The 24389-nt window shown below is 34.9% G+C and overlaps 1 protein-coding gene across 12 annotated transcripts in view; it reads left to right on the plus strand.

Annotated features, from left to right (window-relative positions):
* Positions 1-241: 241 nt before the first annotated feature.
* HFM1 (helicase for meiosis 1) overlaps positions 242-24389 on the plus strand; it is a 109663-nt gene continuing 85515 nt past the window's right edge. For 7 of the 12 annotated variants that reach the window (XR_009745565.1, XR_009745566.1, XM_061465528.1 and 4 more), the window contains exons 1-25: positions 252-305; positions 827-925; positions 1301-1422; positions 2747-3074; positions 3826-4091; positions 5428-5475; positions 7194-7264; positions 8659-8791; positions 11020-11171; positions 11500-11577; positions 11714-11875; positions 12311-12511; positions 12596-12684; positions 13604-13647; positions 13747-13848; positions 15892-16037; positions 17568-17662; positions 18401-18534; positions 19457-19504; positions 20760-20840; positions 21453-21544; positions 22362-22468; positions 22558-22605; positions 22797-22894; positions 22978-23109. Coding sequence is in view for 10 of the 12 variants with exons in the window: in XM_061465528.1 (XP_061321512.1) it covers positions 855-925; positions 1301-1422; positions 2747-3074; positions 3826-4091; positions 5428-5475; positions 7194-7264; positions 8659-8791; positions 11020-11171; positions 11500-11577; positions 11714-11875; positions 12311-12511; positions 12596-12684; positions 13604-13647; positions 13747-13848; positions 15892-16037; positions 17568-17662; positions 18401-18534; positions 19457-19504; positions 20760-20840; positions 21453-21544; positions 22362-22468; positions 22558-22605; positions 22797-22894; positions 22978-23109 (2848 nt within the window). In the remaining 2 variants the exon portion in view is untranslated. Of the gene's footprint in view, positions 306-826; positions 926-1300; positions 1423-2746; positions 3075-3825; positions 4092-5427; positions 5476-7193; positions 7265-8658; positions 8792-11019; positions 11172-11499; positions 11578-11713; positions 11876-12310; positions 12512-12595; positions 12685-13603; positions 13648-13746; positions 13849-15891; positions 16038-17567; positions 17663-18400; positions 18535-19456; positions 19505-20759; positions 20841-21452; positions 21545-22361; positions 22469-22557; positions 22606-22796; positions 22895-22977; positions 23110-24389 lie in introns of all 12 variants that reach the window. The other 5 variants (XM_061465527.1, XM_061465530.1, XM_061465531.1 and 2 more) reach the window with 5 other exon arrangements.

Consider the following 24389-nt stretch of genomic DNA (forward strand, 5'->3'; position numbering starts at 1 on the left):
TTTACCATTTGTTTCAGTGAAATTAAGATTTTTGAGTCATAAATTTCTTTATTTGGTATTTTTTTAGTGAGATCTTTGATATATAAAGTTGTTCTTAAACAAAATTAAGAGCTCTGAAACTTCTCATCACAAATACATAAAGAAAACATGTCTAATGCCTAGAGTTGATTATAATTGAAAAACACTTAACTGGAGTATTTTTAAAACTTGTATATGATCAATTTAGACATAACCTAAGGTCTTGGTATTTCAGAACAAACCTGCTAATAACATTAAGGAGTTGGGCCCGTACTCCAGTTACCCAAGTAAGCAACTTGTACATGGGTTACAAAAAATAATCTGATTTGCTTATAAATTGAAATGATTGTTGGGGTTTTTTTAGATATTAGAACTATTTTGTTTTGCAAAAATTGATGGAATATGTTCATAAAACAGATTGTATTTTTCCTTCAGAACAGAAACAATCTGGAAAAAAAATAGTCTGCAGTTGTACAAGAGAATCTTAGCATTATTCTTAGAAGTTAGATAACACAAATTTTATCTGCATCTTCACTGTTCAGCACTTTTCCCTCCTGACATATCAGTAGTGTAAAGATTGTTTAGGCCTCCCTACAGTATTTTTTGGTCATAAGTAATAGGATCCATATTTTATCAGGAGAGAGATTTTCTTTTTTTTTTAGAAGAATTAAGGATGTAGGCAAGAGCTCTAAAAGAAAATAATCTAAACATAAAATATTGGCACTTATAGCTAATAAGATTTCTATTGCTTATACAGGTTCAATTCTAGTCACTTCAGTTTCATGGTTCCTTGTGCTGCCTTTTACAGATTAAGAAACTTCATACTTGATCTAAAAATGTTCAACTCTGCAAACATGGTCTTTTCACTGGATAATTTTTTTTATGAAAGACCAGATAAAAACCAAAGGTAAATCTTCATTGTTAAATATATATAATTGTTTTCCACAGTCTGAATTGTTTTACAGCAGAATAATTTTTTGTAACTCCCTTTTCTGTCTACCAATAGAAATGGGCCAGAAATTTCCGGGTTCATAACCCATACTTTGAAATGTTTTCCCAAGCACGCTGAAGTTTGAATGGTGCAGGTGTGTCTTAGGTTATAAGAAATATGGGTTAGCAGAAGTTTTGCCTGTTAAATTTTTCTATGATTAAAAATCATACAAATTAAAGAATATCTTTTAGCAGGAGAAACAGTAGGTTGTTTACAATTAGTGATTTTGAACTAAATGTTGTGAAGGGTGTTTAAAAATGCTTTGACTTTACATTTGTGTGTAAAAAATAGGTATCTAGAAAATGAAGAGCCTAAGGTTTGGTGTATTGCACCTGCTCCGTCTATTTCTGAAATTCCAGCTGCAGAAGAGTTGCAGAGGGAACTGGAAAAAACCACAGCCAACACTCATAACGGTAAAATATCATACAATAAAATGATAGAATCATTTATGTTGGAAAAGACTTTGAAGATCATGGAGTCCAACCATAAACCTAACCTTACCAATTCTTGCTAAGCTATATTTGACATTCATTTTTAATAGTTTAAGAAATGATTAGCTTTACAGATAATTCCTCCTCTCTTTTCTATTGCTGTGAAATATGGAATATTCTAGCTATGTAAATACAGACAAAGAATGTATTTTAGTTGAGGGTGAGGATCTTACATATGTTTGGAGTGTTAGCAGTCATCTTTGGGCGTATGCAAGCTGCATGATTACTGTTCAGAAGTGGGCAAGGTAAGAAGTATGGTCAAAATTTCAGCTACTCTGCATTGTTCCATGAACACGGTGGAAAGCAGCTGTAAGAGCATAATGCAACACATGGATGTGATAACCTGTCTCCCACCCAAGGAAGAGAGATACTGCTTGAACCTAACTTTCTTCCCTTTTGTGGCTTTTTTTTTTTCAAATTGCTGTTCAGAAGACCAAGTTTGAATCTGGCCATTGCTTTCTGCTAAGTGAGGTATTCCTTCCATCTGGACATTGAGGATCACCTTAAGGAAATTTATTTTCAAGAATTTGGTTACTTTATCTCTGTTAACTAGATTTCTGCATTTCTCAGCTGCTGTGCTGATTTATGATAGTCTCTGTTTAGGTATTATATTGTTAAGACAGAAGGGTTTTTTTCCTAGTTTCTAGATGGATGATACTGAAATTAATAGGCTGTGTAATACAGCTGTTCTGTAATCTTGTTGCATTCAATTGCTCATTTCTGCTTTCCTTCTGCTGACTGAAATGCTTGTTTGGGCATCTGTATCAGGACACAGATCCTACTGAGAGCTAACCTTTCAAAATGTGATAATTAACCAAGATGACTATAAAACCATCAATATGAATTTTGACTTTTGAGATTGCAGGCTTTATCTCATGGCTGTTTGTAGTAGGAGCTTCAAGCTTGGTCTCTGTCAGCTTTTTTAAAGACCATCTTTATTCTGGGACAGGGTGGAGAGTTTCAATCTTACAAACTACTTTGTAGTTCTGAGGAATAGTTTTGCTCCATTAGTTTGTATATAAGGCATAGAAAGTGACCATGTTTTTATAACTTTTTAATTAACAACATGCATTGCATTCATCAGCATGAGTCATAAAATATGCACTAAATTTCTTGCAATAAAATAGAAATATCAGTTCATGTAAGAGACATGAATTTGTCTTATTCTGTGTGGAAAATATTTACTAATATGAGTATGAATAGGAAGTTGAATATTAATAGGCATACTAATCTATTGTTTTTACAGGAGAGAGAAAACATAAGAAGTTTATACAACAATGTAAGAGTACCTATGAGGAAGGACATGATACAGCACCAGTACCAGCACCAGCTCAGTTTGGCATAGCCTCTGAAAAAGAAGTGCTCCAATTTAGTGTAGGAGAAAGAGAGAAAATTAGTTTTTGTCCTGAAAGTCTGAAAATAGTTTCATTGTTTCTCTGTTCTGATGAAAATAAAACAGGAACAGGGGTTTCTCATCCACCTGGTGCAAATTTTTCACAAAACAAAAGAGAAAGTAATTTTCCAGAAAACAGTAATGATGATGACGAGAGTGCCCATTCAACATTAAGAAAAAAGTATGTGTCTAGTCAAGTCTGATCATTTATCCACTGTCAGAATCATATTACTCTTTTAGACACGTTTATTAAACAGAGAGCTTTACATCCTTCAATTGAAGGTATATAAACAGGATTCCAGTCACTAGTTCTTTTCAGTATAAGGAAGAAAGATGTTTCCTTTTGTCAGTGTTTCAGTACTGTAATTAAATGTGTCCTGAGCTCATCCTCTTTTATAAGAAAAGTAAGGATGAAGTTTGTTGCTTTAATTTTAAAGAAATTGTTAGATAACAAAGGATTTTCAAAATACTATTTTGAGTTCTTTATTGACATGGTAATGAGCAACACATTTCAGAGCAGAGGTCTGCCAGCCAGGAATACCTTGATCAGTTCTCAACATGTGCTTCAGTGCTTCCTGGGAGGAGAGGTTTTACAGATAAACTCATCTTCTGCCCAGCTCTTCTCATTGCTCAGAACCTGTGTGTTTCTATTGTTCCTTATTGTGCAGAGATTGACAGTTTATCTCTCATTGCAATTCAGAGCTCATCTGGACAAGCAGTTAATTTGGGTTCTTTCTGGAATTAAAGTTAAAATGTATCTTGAAAGGAGTCTTCTTTAGGTAGAAGGGTGTCATTAACTAAAGTTAGAGACAAACTTTTCTTATGGATGTATCTTACTAATTCTGCTTCTGATACAAATAGATGTAATTTTAAAATGTTAGAGAAACTGTGTAACATTACAACAAACTAATGAAATTCTTGATCTTTTTCAGCTTATTTAAAATGCCTGGTTATATGCACACAAAAACAGAATTGAAAGATAGTTATGTTGATGTGAAAGGAGTTGATACTTACTTAAATACAACTGAAAACATGAAAGAAGTAAAAAAAGAAGATTTATGGAGAAATAATCATCATTCCTCAATAACTGAAGACTCAGATTTAACTCTGTGTAGGGTAAATAATGGGAACATTGCATCAAAAAATGGAATGAATATGAAATCATTTCCTAATGCTTCAGAGATTCTGGATATGACAGGTGACTATTATTACTCTCTTTCAAGAAAAATAGTCCACTGTCTGTCTTTGGTATGTAATAGTAAGGGATATCCATGATCTCAGGTAGAGTGAAGAACATTTTCCCACCAGCTCAAGGTGAGATAATTGGCTCAACCTGGAAGAATATACCGCATTTTTAGGTGACTTAATTGCATTGGGTTTTAATATGAGCTGGGTAAACAATTTAAGAAGTCACATTTTCAAAAGTGCCAAGTCACTCCAAATCAGTCCCCTAAATTTGAGAAAGAGCAGCCTCATTCCTTCATGTGGTAAATAGTCTCATCTTCATTTGAAAATGGAATGTTTCTTTGTGATGTGGTTTACGTCTAGATTTTAAGCTTTTTGGGACAGGGACTCATTGTGTTGGTAGAATGTACCTTGTGTACCTGGTTAACTCCTGCAGAAATACAGAGTACAAAAATAGTTCTAGCAGAAAATTGTAGGGCAGAGCTGTGGCTTAGGATGGGATTTGGAAGCTGGTCAGGAGTGGAAAACATGATTCCTCTCTGCCTGTTGAGCAGTGGTGACTAGCTTTGTGTATGAGTGGAGAAAAGTGGATGTCATGTACTTTGACTTAAGTATGACTTTTCATAGACTCATAGAATGGCTGAGAAGCACTGTCTTCCACAACATTCTCGTATCTGAGTTAGGACTCAGGATTAGCAATGGATGTCCAACTGCATGGGTAGAATAATGGTTGAATGGTCGGGCTCAGAGGTGAGTGTTAACAGGTCACATATTGCCCACATGCTGGCTGCAACTGCAGGGGTCTGTCCGGGGGGAGGGGACTGCTAGTGATCTCATGAAATTCAGTAGGAACAAATGCAAAGTCCTGCCCCTGGGAAGGAGAAGAACTTCTGTGGGTTCCCTGGGATGGACTGACTGGGTGCAGCTCTGTGGAAAATGCTGGGGTCTGGCAAGCAGCTCTCTGAACATCAGCAGTAACACAGGCCTACAGCATCCTGGGATTTGTTAACAGGAGCAGAGCCAGGAAAGTTGAGGGAAGTGATTATCCCCTTCTTGGCACTTTTGAGACTGGATCTAAATACTGCACAAACTTTTGAGCCTCTGGTACAGATAAGACATCCTTAAACTGGAGTGGGTTCAGCAAAGGGCCACCAAGATGGTCTTTCCAGATGATGAGCTTATGACCTCTTTGTCCTGTCCTCTCGGCAACTTCTGTAAATCCTGGACCTTGTTATAGCCTTGTAGTGCCTCACAGAACACACAGCTTGGGGTCAGGAATGTACTTTTCATGGGTATTGGTTGAAAACAAATCTGATTTTTTTGTACATTTACTACTTATATTTCTTTAGGAGTTACAGGAAGAAAATTGGAAATTTTGAGGGCCGTTACAGAAATACGTATCCTTCTATTTGCTGTATCTGATTTACTGATTTTAATACAATGCTTTTTACATTTACAAAATTACAGTTTTAATTTGTAGCCATAGGCGCTCTTGCATTACACTGTAATAGTTTTGATTCGTAACATAATGCTGGGAATCAAATGATGAATAGGTGTTTACCCTTTGGACTTCCAGAGCTAGCAGGAAAATAGGACAACTTACGGCTCATTCATTGCTAAGCAAATTTATTCTTATTTCAAACATTTGAAATTTATCCTCAAAACTTTTATTTTTATAATGTAAAATTTTTTGTTTGCACAATATATATATTTCAGGCAAGTTTTTATATGCAAACATGTACATCCCCATATACTTTAAATAAAGGAAGAGTAAATTATTATTTACGCTTATTAGGAAAACCGAATTTTTTTTTTTTCCCATTTTCTCAGGAGAAAATAAACTTCACCTGCTCCTTATAGGTCTGTATTTATGTTGTAGTGTGCATAAAGTGTATTTCCATTCTTTAAGCAGGTTTCACAATAATTTTCCTTCTTGGCCCTGCCTTGAACCCATAACACAATTAACCATCCATCTCTAGATGTCAGTTTACTTCTTTTTCTATTTTTACATTGTCTCATCAATATTTTGTTTCTAGTAAGCTGTCAAATGGTACGTTAAACAGCAGGAAGAGGAAATATCTAAATTTAGGCAACTTAAATTCATGTGAATAGCTTTAAGAAGTGTCATAATTTCCAAAATTAACAAAGACTCAGTTGGTCTGAATTTGCCATAGTGAATGTTCTTCATTTTGAAAATACAACACGTACTTAAGAAATTTTAGAGAAGTTTTTTAAAAAAATCCTTATTTTATTTAGTGTAATACTTGCTTATCTTCACCCATTTTTAATGGTTATACTTAACTGCTTTTGTTTCATGTTCTACTCCATTTCTTTTTCATCTTTATTTAGTCTCTGAATGTAACATAAATTTGAGGCCTCAGCAGTTCATTGTTCTTGTTATTGGAGGTGTTATGTCTGACTGTGTGTGCATCCTCAGCCTGATCAGACGGTACAGTTAGCCTGCTTGTGGCTTCAATGCAAGTCCAGACAAGGATCAACTCACTTACTGGATGTGTAATGTAACAATGCTCTCTTTTCCTCTTAATCGTTTTTGAGATAAGAATGTTGTTGTTTGATGAATACATGATATTAGACACTGGAAAATATCTGTAAAACCACTGATGTAGGTGAATTTTCTTTGCTACTGTTATGACCAGACAGACAAGATTATGCCAATTAATTTTTGCTATAGTACAGATATAATGTGACCATTGACACGTTAGATATGCAAACAGCAGTGCTTTACTTCTCATGTCTGGTTTGCAGTGTAGAATAAAGCTTTTATCGCTTACAGTTTCACTCTCCATAATTGTATGCCATTCCAGGAAGCCTATGCCAGGGAGCAGGTTCTTGATTATTGGTATAATCCTGAGACCTCTCAAATAGGTAGTGGATTTTTTTGGCAAAGTGGAATTATATGGCACACCAAGAATTTAAATAAAGCTACTAAGTAGTTTAATAGGTTGCCCTTTGGTAAACTTTCCCAAGCCTGTATCAGTGAAAGATTGTTGCATATGTTTTGATTTGCATTTAAATTATAAGAAAGATATTAATTTACAGTTCTAAAATAAATTTTGTGACTTTCAACTGTTTTAAAGTCCTTAATGTTGTCAAGCAACCCAATTTAGGAGTATTTTTAAGGAGTTCCCATATTTCAACTATGCACAGTCTAAAGCTTTGGATGATGTAAGTATGAAACATTAGATGCAGTACAGAGTAATACTTAGTAGATAAATTTAAAAGGGGTTAAAGTAGATAACTTAAAGGGGTTAGAAAAAGTAGATAACTTAAAAGGGGTTAGAAAACTGTGATATATCTAGAACCTCTCCTGGAATAGTTGAGCAGGGTTGTGCTTAGCTGGGAGAAGGGACTAGAAGAGCTTTTAAATAATGTTGTTGTCAGTTTTAAATAAATTTGTGTGAAGATGTGAATTCTGTGTGGATTTCTGCATACAGATTAGTAATATTTTTAAAGTTATTTTCATAGGAAGATTAAGAAAAGCAGAACTTTAGAGAAAGTTTTACTTTTGGAAAAGTGATGTTTATCCAACGCCTCTTGTATCAGCTATGCTCTCTTTAAAACCAGAACTTCTTTTGAAAGGGACCAGATAAAGACTGTATTATAGGTATCACAGAGAGGAGATACATGATCCATCAGCCTTCATCACAGCATTTGAAATCGTTATTCAACACTAGGGGAAATCCAGTGTCATTTACAAGCATTTATAAGCATGTGTTTTTCAAGCTACTTTTGATGTTGCAAATGTTTTAATTTCTTATCCACTAATTATAGAGTGAAGTCTTTAAGAATGGTATTTATATGAGCAGAATAATCTTGTATTAAAATTATACAAGGAGTTATTATACAAGCTTTCCACCCCCCTACATTTTTAGTTCTGTGCATAAATTTGGGTTATTTTTTGCTTTCTTCCAAATTTGCATTTATTTGCTGAGGAGAGCTATACATCATATTGGCCTGTAAAATAATCTTGTGTGACTGTCCCTAGAATAATGGGAAACAGCATGTAACCAAGATTTACTTTCACAGAAGCTGCAAAAACAGGGAAATAGTTTTAGTTTCCAGGGAAATAGTTTTCAAAACTTAACATTCTATTAAAATGATAGCTATTAAAATTATACATATTCAACACTGTTGCAATTTTGACTGCAGTTTGCATTACAGAATGCAAACAAATTGCACTTGGAATTTGAGCACAAAATACCTCTTTCTGATGAGCCTATGTTTGGTTCCAGTCAGATGTTGGCAGTGATTCTGTTTTAATGTAATATAAAGCTAGACACTGCTTCTTTTGTTTGCTGCAGAATGGTAAACTTCATTCCATAATAACCTTAAGATGAACAGTATCTCATTTATGGTTCCATGGCAGGTGTGTGGCAGAAGATGATGTTCTTGTGCTGTAACATAAAGTTCACAGCTAATGCAAACATTTTTAGAGGAGTACATATGTCAATGTAATAATAATTTCCCTGTGTGGTTTTTCCCTAACAATGCTTTTGGAATGTATGAATAGGTACAATGGATAGCTGTGCTATATTTACTACTTTGCAATTCTTTCCTAGCTTCTGTATACAGATAGGAATTTTGTGATTTGTGCTCCGACTGGCTCTGGAAAAACTGTAATGTTTGAGCTAGCTATTACCAGATTACTCATGGAAGCCCCACTGCCTTGGCTAAACATTAAGGTTGTTTACAGTAAGTATTATGCAGCTTTAAGCCTTTTGGTAACAGCAGTAGAAAAGGTCATTCTCTGTTGTGGAGATCTAGAGTGACTGCTTGAATTATATGGAAATTAAATATGTTAAGAAATTGTGGCCTACCTTATTCTTTAAGTAGTTGTTTGTTTTAGGGTTTGTTTCTGTGTGATACCATTGTAACTCTTACTAGTGTTTAACAGCACTGTATAATTGTAGCGTTCAGCATTGCCTATACAAATAAAAATAAAGAAATCTTGTGAAGAGTTTGTCATCTAGGAAGGCAAGATAGACACTAAAAGGGAAGAAGAAAGCAAAGAAAACTAAAATTCTTACTGGCAGATGCCTGCTTGTTGCTCTAAGATGAGGATCAAATCTTCCATTTTTATTTACCTGTCAGGGTTTCTGTTTACTAGTTCAAAGGTAACAAAGCTATGATCTTTGAGTTTAATTGATCTGTGTAGGAACTAATGAAAATACTTGAGAATAGTCACAACCATTAACACCTTTTATTTTTTTTCCTTTCTGGAGAATTGAATTCATAACACGTAAATCAGGTGAAATTGGTGGCTTTGTCCCAGTTTTAATTAATACATACAGTGATATATTTGTCAGTCTTCTATTAATGGTTAATCTTTATATTTACAAAAGTTTCAGCTTGATGTATTTATCTTAATTCCAAAGTGTTCAAGTTCTTACAATAAAGCTAGTGTAGAATTTACTGTGTATTTTAAACAGGAGGTATACAAGCAGGCATGTATTACAGTTTCTCTGTCAGCATATCGAGGTGAAACATTTCAGTGAACTGTAATGGTTTTGATTGCCTTGGTAGAACTGATACAAACTGTCCGGTTGGAACTTCAGTAAGGAAGCCAGTTACCTGCTGGTGGAATTAGATCTGCTGACTTTTCCAGGTTTGACAGTGGTGGAGAAAGAGACCTAGTTTTCCAAATGTTGGAACAGGGGTGTTAATCAGATTCTGTACTGCCAGAGCATGCTGTGATACCTACTTCATCAGTGGCCCAATCTGTATGAAATAGCTTGCAGTAGTTTTGTAAATTAGAGTTGTTTCCCAAGAGCTTTAACACATGCTGAGGATTGGTGACTGAAGTCACCAGAGCAATCATAAGCTTCTTGTATTCTTCCACAGCAAAAGATCATTACTTTTGCAATTTTGAGTTACTTTCTCATAGCTTAATCTGTTTTCTGGAGCTGGTGATTTCCATGCTTTATAGACCACTGATGACATGAGATTTTATACCTCTTTCTGAAGCAGAAACTGGTTCTTTAAATCTCTTCATTTTGGGAATCACTTGTCAACTGGTATGATGCTGATGGGTCATATTCCAGTTGCTCTAAATAGCGTAGTGTGTGATCACTGCAAGATCTATTTCATTACTGCTGTTTTCAGATCATGTGTAGATCACTTCTTTTACTTAAATCACTGCATTTTCTGTATAGATTACCCATCCAATATAGACTTACATGTGTTGCTGGTATTAGTCTGTCTAGAGAATTACTTCTGATTTCTAGGAATCAACTTCCATCTGCAAAACATAGTAAGTGTCCAGTGGAAAAAAAATATTATGAAGAAATAGGTTGTTCTAGGAGTCTGTTTTTATAAGGCCCAGCATCAGAACTGCTACCTGCCATGTTAGTTGCTACTTGCTTTGTTAGCTGCTTGGTGCTGACTATGTTTAACTGTACATCTGGTTTAGATAGATTTTGATTTTTTTCTAGCATACTGTCTCTTGCTCATGGATGGTTTCTCACTTATGACCCTTTTCCTCTCTGAATACAGAGTGTTCAAATCATTCTGAACTGGCAAAAGGTTGGTATTTGTATGATCTTCTCTTGGAAAAGATGTCTTTCCTGTGGTTTCTTCCATGTGTGAGAAAACCTTTGGTAGCTGAGTAATTGTTTCCATGTGGGACTGAGGAAAAAATTAGGATTAAGAAAGGGCATAAATAACTGTAGTAAAAGGGTTCTGTTTCTGATTGCTGATGGGGAAGAACTGGGGACCAAAGCTCAACACCAATTTGTGCACATGGAATAGGATAATAAAGTTAATATCAGTTACAAATTTTATGGTTCTGGGAGCAAAGCTGAAAATTAGGGAAATTAGATTCAAGAAGACATCTTAAAAATCTATGCATTTAGCATCTTTAGCAATACAGTTGAAGCTTTGGTTTACCTGATATAACATTGATTATTTTGTGTTGGTTTTAGTGGCTCCAATAAAAGCTCTGTGCAGTCAGCGTTTTGATGGTTGGAAAGAAAAATTTGGACCTATAGGACTCAGCTGCAAGGAACTGACAGGAGATACAATGGTGGATGACTTATTTGAAATACATCACGCTGACATTATTATTACTACACCTGTAGGTTTCAGTCTCAACTCTTACCAAAAATTAGAATAAGCAGACAGTAGTAGTCTACTCATTGTATTCTAGTAGGACTGCTCTTTTTTTATGATCCTTATACTTGCTCACACACTGCTGTGCATACTATTAGTTCATAGAAACAACAGCTAGTAATATAATCATGTGCCAGATGAAACAAACATGGCATTAGCTTGAATTAAACTGATTTTGTTTCAAGACTAATTGAAGTTTGGGCATGTCTGCCTGTACTGTACTTTTGGCATATGTTGGCCTTTCAAGCGTCTTTTGCCTTTTGTTGTTTGTTACGGTTTTTTTTTTCTCCTAGGAAAAATGGGATAGCATGACTAGAAGGTGGAGAGACAACTCTGTAGTCCAGCTTGTACGACTGTTTCTCATTGATGAGGTAAGAAAATTAATGTTTCATATGCACTGGTTTTCTTCTTGAAGATAAAAGGAACTTAAAAATATAACATTTATTTAACACATGTATAAATTGTAACTGGACAAGTATTTAGCAAATCTTTTAAAATTCCTAATAGGTGCATGTTATAAAGGATGAAAGCCGTGGTGCAACATTAGAAGTGGTAGTCAGTCGGATGAAGACTGTTCAGTCTTCTCTTTGGCATCTTTTTGAGAATCATGACACTGTTCCTCCCTTGAGATTTGTAGCTGTTTCTGCAACAATCCCAAATGCTGAAGATGTAAGAGCTACATTTTAACTTTGAGTTAATGTAGTTGTATTTTATAAAACTTATCTGGACTAATAAATTCAGATTGATAACAGAGTTGTGTCATTTTGAAGCTGTCACCTGAAGGCACCTGTGAGGTAGATGTTAATGTACCACATGACCTACAACCATATGGAATTATTAGCCAAGTATGGACATGCTTCAGTTTTAGATTTGTGTTTTTTGTCTTTAAGTACAACTCGCAACTGACTTGAGATTTCAGTACAAGTTATATTGGTCCTGTAGATAGCAGCGATTCACCTGTGTTTTTAATGATAAAAGCAATGTCAAGTGTATTAATAGTTTACATGTGACAAAAGCTAAGTTAATTATTGTGTGATGCAGTTAGAGCACAGGGAGATTAGAAGCAGAAATTTTTCATTTCTGTTCTATTTCTTCTTTTCACAGATTGCAGAATGGCTTTCAGATAGTAAGATGCCAGCTGTATGCCTGAAAATAGATGAGGATCAACGACCAGTCAAGCTACGCAAAATTGTTCTTGGTTTTCCATGCAGTGACAATCAGACAGAATTCAAATTTGACTTAACTCTTAACTACAAGATAGCTAGTATTATACAAGCATACTCAGAACAAAAACCAGCACTTGTGGTATAACAGCTTTTCCCTTCATCACATTTGAAACTATTTCTTTCTTTTAAAGTATTGATTAAAAAAAAAACCTTTTATTTACAGTTTTGTGCCACAAGAAAAGGAGTGCAACAGGCTGCTTCTGTTCTTGCAAAAGATGCTAAATTTCTACTGAGTGGAGAACAGAAACAAAGGTATTTGTATGTTGAGTTGTTAATAAGTGTTTGCGTGTTCTAGTAAACCTGTGACTTCTGTGAAGAAAGCTTTTGAACTAATACAGTTTCTAGCAGAAGAGTGTCTGCAACAAAATCATCCTCACAGTTGATTCTTTTTGGTAAACTGGCACTTCTTGGGAAGTTTTATTTGCTTCTCGGATGTTTAGGGTACTTCATACAAGCATTCAGTTATTTCTGAAAGCTGCCTTCTAAGTATACAGATGTTAATTGCTATGGACCTATAAAGCCTTGTATTGCAAAGGTTAAGCATTTGAATAGTTGAATTGGATGTGGTCTTACTAGTGTTTTAAGTTAAGCTGTAAGAAGTCTTTGCATTATCAGGAACCTTTAATAAATGCAGCCCTGACCCATATTAGTTATTATTTACTTCAGGGTTGCTTAGTCCTGGCAGCTGCAGGAGCTACTTCCTGATTTTGGACCTCAGACATAGTCTTCTTTGTGTTATGTGAACAACATCTAGATTGTACGTTGTGAAGTGGAAAGATAACTGACCTGGAAAGGCTGCAGCAGCTCCCCCAGAGAGTCAGTTTTGTTCCCTTTGCAAAGATGGGAAAGGTGGTGGTTGAAAATATCCAAAGAATATATTCTTTAAATGTTATTTTAAGACTATGTCCTTTTGATAGTCTAGCATGTAATTGGAAACTGTGAACATCCTTAAAAAGCACAAATGCAGTAGAAGTATGGGAAAGTATGTAAAAAATGTACATGTCAAGGCATACATCTCACAATCTTTAGGCGAGCTAATGGTGTATCTAGTTTCATGTGAAGCTTTATTTTTGCATTTTAAAAACATACTTAGTCTTTGTATATTGCATTTAGATTAGTGAATGTGGTTTGTGATTTTAAGTATTTTGGTTTTTCTATGTGTGTTGCATAGATTACAGAGGTCTGCAAATTCGCTGAAAGATTCCAAACTGAGAGGTAAATATAACCTACTACTTCTCTGCTTCGTGAATGAATACTTGCTTGAGTAGTATTATTTCATAACTGTAATTATTATTATAATTATTTTACTATCAGATCTTTTAATGTATGGTGTGGCTTATCATCATGCGGGTATGGAGTTATCTGACAGAAAAATAATTGAAGGAGCCTTTACTGCAGGAGACTTACCAGTACTTTGTAAGTAAACGTAACTTTGAAAGTCAAAATGCTGTTAATGTATCCTGAGAGGACTGCAGTTTGGAAGTGGTAATATTTTATGATTCTATGGTTTGTTTAACCTTTGGAATTATTACTTTGTGAAATCCAGATAAAGAGGTGTTTGTGTTTTAGATACACTTTCACCCTGTGAGTATGCATACACACTGTTACTGAAGACTATAGAACTTTTCTTCTTTACAGTATACATAGAGGTCATCCTTCCTCATATGTCTATATAGGTCTGCCAATGTCCAGTTCCTTTTCATACCACTGAGCCATCCTGTTGAGGTGAAACTCTCTGCTAGTGTGTCTTGCCCCAGAGTTCACATGTTTTTTGTTTGTGTCCTTTGCAGCAGTGATACATGTTAAAATACAGTCATAAAGGTAATCCTTTAGGTTTATGCTTCTTGGATTGACAGGCTACTGTGTTCAAACTCCCATGCAAGGTGTTTCGACTGATGGGGAGGTTCCTCAGTATTCCATCTGCTGTTACCCAAGATGAGAAGGTAACTGTTTGAGTCATGAGGCTTTCATTTCATCCAGGCTTTCTTTTTCTGTAAAAAAAATTCAGACCCTCTGGGAGTTGTCTGTGTGGTTCTTGCACAACACTGAAAGATTCATGGATTTTTTTCTTTTCTACCCAATGGTCATGACTCACTATGAAAATTTAAGGTACATACCCTTACTGTGACCTGGCAACCTTGCTGGAGTTGCAGTGTCCATGACATTAAAAAGTCTCTGCATCCCTGCAATCTACTGTACTTTGGCTGCCTGGTGCACTGCGTATGGCTTTGCCAACTGCAGTGCCATTTCTGCATTCTCAGGAGACTGGTTCGACAATTGCTTTTTGCAAAAATAACTCTGAAAACCTGTGCCACAGCTGAGCACACCATGAAGGTGTATGTAGGCTGCCACTGAAAGAATGCAAGGTTGCTGACTGGTACTTTAGTCATTTGAAATTTGTAGTTTGTATGAATATTTTGGAATCTTCTGAGATACTAGAATTACATTACTACAACTGAGGGGAAACTGAAAGAGTATGGGGCATATTCCACTTTATATATCTGACGGAGAGTTTTAAACACACCTTTCACAGATACTGCAAAGGAGAAAAATTCTTTGGTCTTGAAATAGAGTGTATGTATACTCACAGTGTGTGTGTGCATACATGTATGTATAAACATACACCTATATGGACTGAAGTATGATTGCACTGTAAATAACCTCTCTTTGGACTTTTTTATGGTTAGCTCATTTTGCTTTGACAAATATCCCATTTTGCAACCAACACAGTATGACAAAACATAATACATAATACTCTCACACGATGGGGTGGATATGTCTTTAAACTAAAGTTTTCCTTCCTGATGCACCTGAATTTTAGTTCTGCTTTTATTTCAGAAAAGAACTGAAAAATTCATTGCTATTTTGTTTTCCTAGAGCAGTAGTTTTATCATTTGGCTTTTATAGGTATTTTTCCATGTTCAGTTCCTGCCACCCCATATATTTGTTAGAGAAAGTGAATTAGAAAACATGAGTGTGAGAGAATTTGCCACAAACTTGACTGGGGTTTTCTGTGTGAGCGTGTGTATTGGTAAAGTAGTGTGATAGTATTGGTGGTGATTCTGGTTTGGTACCATGGTTATGAAGATGCTAATGACTGATCACTTAAAATACCTTAAAGAGATTGGTCACTACAAGGCAAGATGTAGTCAGGCCTGTATTCAAATATCTATCAAGAAATATGAATAATGTTTCTTCAATGTGTATGTGTCATATTGAAGATGGATTGGATTCTGGATTATCTCCAAATGTTAAGGAATGTTTAAATAAAAATATCTAGGATGTAATTTGTTAAAGATTGTTGTGCAGTGTCTGCAATCTGTGTCTAAGTCTTTGTGGTGCAGAATGCCCACTGCCTTCACTAGAAGATAAGAGCTCTTAGGAATCAAGAGTTAATCACTTACTTGCTGCTTTTGGATGTTTTTCGTCTTGCAATCGATATACTTTAATCTGATGTAGTTACTACCAGCACCTTAGCAATGGGAGTCAATCTACCTGCACATCTGGTGGTTATAAAATCCACAATGCACTATGTTGGAGGAGTGTTCCAAGAGTACAGTGAAACTGACATTCTGCAAATGATTGGGAGAGCAGGAAGGCCTCAAGTAAGTTAATGCTATATTAAATTGATGCTATATATGAGTGGATCAGTAGAAACTATTCATGGCAAAGAAACTACAACACCAACAATCTTACTGCAATATTTGGGTTTTAAAGGGTTGTTATTAATAGTTAAATTACTGTTGGGTAACTTCATAAAGGAATTCTGTTTTCTTTTGTATTGTTCACTAAAATGTACTGCTTCACCTTGCTCTGGAAGAAGATCTAAAGATCACATTTGGGTTACATAATGAATAAGGAGTAGAGAAAAAGTAGGAGGCTGGCATACAACTTACAAATGACATGATAAAGATTGTGTAACATTGAATAGTATTGAATAATATCATGGAGAGCCATGTGCTTTTGTTCTCTCAACATCAGACTAAGAAAACATATAATTAAGTTAGATGTGGAATTAGAAGGGGAGGGTCAGAAACAGTGCCTTCAAAGAGTTCTAATTCATTTTGCTTCCACAAGAGGTTGCTGATGCCAAGAATGCTGTGTGTTAGAAAGGCTTTAGACATTTCTTTAGTTGTAAAAAGGAAGAGGGGGGTGGGATTTAAAAATGATTATTTTAATTTTGCCTCTTTCAAGTCTTCAAATCGTTTATGTTAAATCTTACACTTTTAAGCCTTTCAATATTTAGAATAAGGATAGATAAACAGATAGCTAGATAGAGCCAATATAAAGCCTAATACAGGAGATAGTTAGGAGATAGGCTGCGTATATTAGCCACTGTGGTATGTTGTGTACATGACACAACAGTATATTATCTGGACATAAGATCTAAACTAGTATGGAAATGCCAATAATCCTCACTTTCTTAACTGATTGGGTTTGTTTTTTTTTTTTTGCTAGAGTAAATTCAGTAAGATTTTAAAAGTTGTGACTCAGAATCCTAAGGCATTTCAACTTCCTGAGTCAAGACCTGAAATATTTACCAAGATCTGCCTTATAGTAGTACATATATTAATCTGATCTTAAAAAAATGCAGACATTAGGAAACTTCTTGTATCAAAAAAAAAAACAACAAATCAGTCTAATAGTATTTTTTTCCCCTCACAAAACAAAATAATGTGAGGTGGTTTGAGAGTAGATACGAAGATTACAGAAATTTACCATAAAAGGGTTGACTTCTTTCAAGACTTCCTGATGTTTGGAGATGATGAATAAAAATTTGTGTCAGAGAATTATTCTCTGTGCTTGTGGTCAGGAATCCTTTCTTAGCTGTGGACCTTGTAAGAAGGTCATTAATAGTTCACATTTGTGGTGTTTCTCAACATGTTTCTGTTATGTACATTAGCACATAAGGGCTGGAGTCTGCCAGCCAGCAAGGGCTGGAATCCAGAGTCCTGCTTGCTACCCACAGGAGTTGTAACTCACCTTTAAATTAGAGAGACCTTGTCATTCAACAGCCATTTCAACAAGGATTTTAAGAAACCAGTTTTAAGGTTTTCAACACATATGTGATGCATATTCAACTGAAATTTCTTTGCTAAGAGCTAAAGAGCAGGTTTTGTTGTCTTATTTTTCAGTTTGACACTACAGCTACAGCAGTTATTATGACTCGTTGGAGCACAAGGGAAAAGTATATGCAGATGTTAAATGGTGCCGATATAATAGAGAGCAGGTAAGTAAACATTTTTTACAAGACTATATAGATGGTAGCAATGTCTCATAGTTTCTACAGAATGTGTAGAAAGTAATTTAAGAAATGTAATCAAATCAAGCTATACAGAAATTAACAGCCTCTGTTTTATTACCTAAAAACATCTTTTGAACATCTTAAACTAAATAAAAATGTTGTTGATTTCTGCTGGAAAACTGAAGAAACTGAAATAGTACATGTTGCAAAGACAAAAAGCAAGAACTGAACCAAGATCGTGTCTCTGAATTTTTAGATTATAGAGTCTGGATAATACCAGGCTACAGAATTCACTTGACATGAACAGAGTATCAAGAGAAACATGTAGGAAAGTTAAGACTTTGAAGGGTTAAACATGAAATTTTGCTAAGGTTTAAATTTTCAAATATATTCAAAATACCAACACTGTGCTGTGACTTTTAAATGTATTTGAACTTTCAAAGCTTTATTTTCTAAAGAATGTGGAACTTTACAGTTGACAGGGTTTTTATTTTTGCTTGATGGACATTAAGCCATAATAACCAGATTACATTGTTGATTATTTACATATTCTTTACAGTGTTCTGTTGATTTTGCTGCTTAAGGTGACAGTTGACAGGAAAACAAAAAATAAAACGAACCCAGAAAATTGTTGTGAGCTGGGGAGGGTTTTGTTTTCTTTTGGGCACTTTTTGTACTACTAATTTGTAAACGTACTTACCATTTACTTTTTTGTTTCACTAGCTTGCACAGACATCTTGTTGAGCACTTGAATGCAGAAATAGTGCTGCGTACTGTCACGGATGTCACTGTAGCTTTGCAGTGGATACGATCAACATTCTTGTACATCAGAGCCTTAAAAAATCCAACTCATTATGGTTTGTTGGTTGTTTTTTTAATTTGTCTAAGTTATGACACTAGTATGTGTTAGATCCGTGTTGTTTCTTTCAGTTCTTTATGCACTATTATTTCATAAGGGCTTCAAAACAGGATGTGTAATATGGCTTGTGACTTTTTGGGAACAGTTTCAGCTGCTTTAATAGAAGTAATAGGAGTTTCAGTATGGTATATCATTAAAAAACTATGAAAAAGGCATTTACAGCTTCTCAATGATCTGCTTCTTTTGAAATTAATACACTTTACTATGTATTAATGCAATATTGAGCCACAATGTACTTTTCAGCGCTGATTAGATAATGTGCTGCTAAAAAAAAAAACAACAAAAAAAAAAAATCTAATTTTTAATAGTTTTTCTGAAATTAAAGATTAACTGATGTCCTCAGTTTGTCTTGCCCAGAACAGCCCCTTAGTCCCCAGCCCTGACCATGTCTTTGTTCCTGGTCACTTGCTCTACACCTGATTATGAAGTGTCCTGGTTATGTTGCATTCAGGTCATTGGGCACTTGCTGGAGACAACTTTTTGTAAGGATTTATAGATGGGACTGGCACACAGTACATCTAGTGCTTAAAGGGATGTTATGATTTAGGTGGCTTCCTGTATTCTAAAATAGGAAAACTACATGTGAAGTTCTGACATTTCTGCAACTTTTAGGACTCTAATATTTTACATAGGGGAATATCTGCAGCTTTTACCTCTGTACATTTGCTTTAACAGTCACTTGCTGATACTTAGGTACTTATGCTATGTAAGGCTTTCAACTTGTTCCCAGTATAATAAATAAAATCTACCAATTTGAGGTATTCTTCTGGCTCCTCAAAATCAGTAAATCAGTTTGATGAGTAAGGATATCAAGGAGGAGTATATCATTAGGTTAAAAAGCATATTGTCTTTTCATGAAGGTTTTTCATCTGGATTGGATAAAATTGGAATTGAAGCAAAATTACAAGGTAAGTGACTTTAAAGTTTTTTTGGGTAAAATGTTACATTTTAGGGCAGGGTCATTCATGTATATTATATTTACATTAATTTTAATAGGTTCATTCACAGAACAAATGTAATTCACTATGTTTGTTACTGATTTTATTATAATACTTTCAAAACATCAGTACATTTTGACTGGTGGAAGGGTTTTTCTTGTGTAGAGAAAAAAACACCTTTACTTATCTCATCTCCATACATATACTCAGAACTGTGTGTGGAGCATAACAGTTAAATTTTGGCTGCTTTTCCTTTGATGGTTCTCATTTGCTTTCACTAATTTCTGTTACTATACTTGCCAGTTTCTGAAAGAGCTTTTTTGCATCTTCCCTTCATCATAAATATAGCCTTGATAACAAAGGATATAAAATACAAACATCTTCACCTTGTTCAGAACCAGTTTAAAATTAGAATTATAGGATCATTGAATGGGTTTGGTTGGAAAGGACCTTAAGATCATCTAGTTCCAACCCCCTGACATGGGCAGGGACGCCTTACCCTAGACCATGTTGCCCAAGGCTCTGTCACCTCACCTTTAGCACTGCCAGGGATGGAGCATTTACCACTTCTTACTTCTCAGTAAGAAAAGTTACCTAGTTCCTATCTTCATTCAGTTGTTTTCTACCTTTTCCTGTCTTTTTGATCAGAACACTTCTATTTTTGGTGCTTAATGAAGCATGTTACTTCCTAAATAAGCTTTTATGTGAGAAGGCATGGTTTGAAATCACCTCTACATATAGTGATAGAGTAGAAGGCTTCACTTATAAATGCTTTGTAGGTGTGGATCGTATTTCTTTGAAGTACTCTGATCTTAAAAACCTCTTTTTACAGTTCTTGTTGTAACTCCCTTTCCTTGCATACATGAAGTATTTTGTATTAATGTATGTAGTTATGTTCTCATACATTTCACTGCAATGTGAATGATTTCTGGCTGCTTTCACTTTGAGCACTTTCCCAACATACTTTTAAATTTTGAACATTGTTTGAATATACTTTTTGCCTGAAAAGGAGTTGTGCTGTCCTGTAGCAGTATCTTTCAGCGAGCTTTCTCCAGGCAGAGGTTAACCACCAACTTCAGCAGAAGCAGTTTCATATTCCAAAACCTTTACCTGAGTTCTATAGAATTAGTTGGGTATGCATTCAGTGCAATTTGATAATGTTTCTGGTTTGTACATAGTTTTTCTGCATATACTAAACCCACATATATTTTCAATTTGTTGATAGAACTATGTTTGAAGAACTTAAATGATTTATCATCTTTTGATTTGATCAGAATGGATGAAGAAAATAAATTCAAACCAACAGGTAACACCTTTTTAAAATAAACTGATTTTCAGCAGTGCTGTTGAGATTGTAGTGAACTACAACAGGTCACAACTTAATAGGACCCATTAATAGAAGTACAGAAATGTAGGAGAGAGTAGAATCTGAGAGATTGTTTGACTAGAATATACTAACAGGTTTCCTTATCAAATCATAGAAGTTCATTCTCTTAATGTTTATCCAGGAACAGATCTCTTGTTGCTGGTAAATTTGCTGCAGATTAGGAGAAAATTACAGAAAATTATCACAGAATAGTTGAATGTGACACAGTGCAATGAAGGATGGGTTTATCAATACCTGCTCTTCTCTACAGTCCTCTGCTAGAGGTGGTTGGCTTCTCAGCAACCACAGTTCGCATTCTGGTATATTAGTGTGAATTCATCTTCATTGGAGAAAACTGTACCTGGCACATGTTTCTTTCTGCCACTCTGTGATGGGGTCAGTAATGTCCATCAGGCAGCTGGGGGCAATAATATACTGAGTCAGTGGTGGTAAATGTCATAGACTCCTCCTATAAGAAAATCACTTTGATTTTAAAAATGCATGAAAAACATTTGGCATGTTTATCTTTTAAGGTATGTTCTTCTTTTACAGAGACTGGAAGATTAATGGCGTGGTATTATATTGCATTTGATACAGTGAAACAGTTTTTCACTATTAAGGGAACAGAGACTTTAAATGAATTGGTAATTTAACTTTTCTAAGAAAATTTACATATTATCGATTGATTTTTAAGCAGAAGTTTTAATTTAAACAGCTCACGCTTTGTCTATGTAAAGTTTCAGAGACTACATCTAAATAAATTCCTTTTGGAGTATTTTTGAGGCTTTCTACTCTTTGAGATCTTTTGCTTTCAAATTCTTTCTACCCTCACCTTGCTTGTGAAGATTAAAGTTGCTGAAGCTGTTCTCTTTATGTGTCACTGTACTGTATTGTGGCTTAGTAGTTATGTTTTAGTGCCAAAACAAGCAGCATGGAGAGCACATTTTGCTTTTAAAGGAATGTTGCTGTCTTTCTGGTTTAAATAATTTTCCTCTCTCAAATAAGAGGTTGTTATTGCCACTGTTAAGTCACAAAAGGCGTGTTGTTTTCATGCAAATACTATAGCAGAACAGATTGGTCATGAAAAAATGGAATGCCTTTTCTCCTCAGGAGACTGTTTTGTTATGAAAGTATGAAGAAAGTAAACTGAAATACGTAAGAGGGCAAAAATTACTTATAGTTGCTTTATATGTCATGACGTGTTAGCTGTGTGGTTGATTCTGGATAACTTCAATTGGGATAGTAATATAAAACCAAAGAAGTCTTCCCATTTAATAGCCTTTATAGGAAGATGAAGTTGGTCAGTATTAGAAAGAATCAACTGAACTTCTTTCCATGGTATAGGGTTGACACAATAATGTTTTTTTTAAAAGCTTTTTATTTTTTAAAAGAAGGTAATTGGAAGAAGTGGTAAAAAAATGACAAAGAAAAAGAATGAGTAAAAAAGTTAAATTGTTACAGATTACAATGATATCCAACTGCACAGAATTTCTGGATGTCAAGTTAAGAACTAATGAAAAGAAAATACTGAACACATTGAATAAAGACAAGGACAAAATAACTATCAGGTATAAAAAATAAGTACATTGAAAAGGAAAGTCTCTTTTTAGTAATAAATAAAATAAAGAGCAGAAAATCTGTCTATTTTCATTCATAGGTTTCCAATGGAGGGGAAGATAAAAACAAGAGAAATGAAAATAAACTGGTAAATATGATAATTGTTTTGTTACTTTCCATTGAAAAACTGTCATTTTAGATGCTGAAATCTGCATCATTTGCATTTCATTGTTTCTATTCTGAATTGTTTTCAGTAGAAAGTTTTATGTTGTTATACTTTGCTTACAGTATGGCTTATATACCAAAACAGTCTGGTTGGTTGTTTGTTTTTTTTTACAGTCTTATACAGGCTCAGCTCGGATGCATTCCTATTCAAGACTTTACTTTGACACAAGATACCGGCAGAATATTTAGAAATGGCTTAAGAGTCACTAGATGTATGGTGAAATTTAAATCTTTTTTGGTACATATAATAATCTACATTTTAGTTGATTTATACAAGTCAATCTTATTTTTACAGGGTTAACTGACTTTCTGGCATCATGTAAGGACAACTTTTCTGCTTTATTAAACTCTTTGATTTTAGCAAAGTGTTTCAGATGCAGACTTTGGGAAAATTCACTTCATGTGTCTAAACAACTGGAAAAAATTGGTAGGTAGTAGTCTCATAAGGGTGAATCCAATAGAAAATCAAGACTCAGAATTAGCCTGCTAATTTTTGAGTTGTCTGCATACATAATTAAATGAGTCTCCTTACTACTTACTTTCCACAATTGAGTACCACAGTTGTTGGAATAGTCTGTCCTAAAAAGTAATGCATTCAGTAATCTTCCAGGCTTTCAAAGTACTTCAGAGTTGTTCTTCTTTCTTAATGTTCATCTCAGTATCTTGGGCATAGTCCACATTTGTGTGATTGCGTATCTCTAAATTATGCCTTTCTTTCCAAACAGCTTTCACTATAGGTCCTGTAACACGTATGCCTGAAAGCCTTTTAATTTATTTTGACCTGGATAGGAATCATGAAATAGAAATAGTTTACTGTGGATGAGGTGCTTACACAGATGAGGATCACAAGTTTCTTCCTATCAGTCTATTCAGTTAATAGATGAACGTCTGTCTCGAAGTAGAAACTTGTCATAATTATTTATGAAGAAGTTTGGAAATTTTGGAGTGCTCTGTATTACAAAAATGTAGTTATACTTGTTTGAGGTAATAGTATAACTTACTGATTTACGTCCAATCTTGTAATTTCTTGCTTTTAGAATTCACTGCAGTGTTCTCTGTATTTCTTCTGTGAAGACACATATGTTCTGTACAGAAGAGCACAGTACAGAGATTTGCAAATTAGAGAATAGCTAAACCAGAAGATCCACATTGCACAGTACATTACAGCCTTGCCAGCCCAAGTGCAGAAGCTATATAGCTTCATTCATGTGGATTCAAAGGAAGGGACAGGGTTTGATAGCTTGTGTGCAGTACGGTACAGCATGGTAGGAACCCATTTCCACCACTTCTGGATCTGTGCTGATATGCACATGGTCATCTGGAGGGTCTGCCTCATGTTCAGCATTTCTGGGAGTTAGGATCAGTGGAACAAACATGGCACTTACAGTGTAGTCAAATCCTTTCCTGTACACTATATTGAATAGAATAAAGACAGTTTCTTTTTCTTAATAATGAAGTGCTATATATACTCATCTGTCCTGTTTTTCTTTTTTTGCTATCATTGCTCTCCAGCATATATTACAAAGAACTGCTGACTTTCAGAGTTCCATTTGTTCTGCTCACAGGCTTCTTGTGAACCATCTGCTGAAAGTTCACTCTCTTCTCCTGAATCAAATATTGAATTGATGCCTACATTAGTATGTCTGATTCTTGACTTCTCTTGTGCTATGGCTGCTAAGTCTATTCTATGTTGTTATGAAGTTAACT

This window comes from Pezoporus flaviventris, unplaced genomic scaffold (assembly GCF_033815535.1).
Source record: "Pezoporus flaviventris isolate CSIRO_AGI_PZ_B2104156 unplaced genomic scaffold, CSIRO_AGI_Pfla_v1 ptg000040l, whole genome shotgun sequence".
Lineage (NCBI taxonomy): Eukaryota > Metazoa > Chordata > Aves > Psittaciformes > Psittacidae > Pezoporus > Pezoporus flaviventris.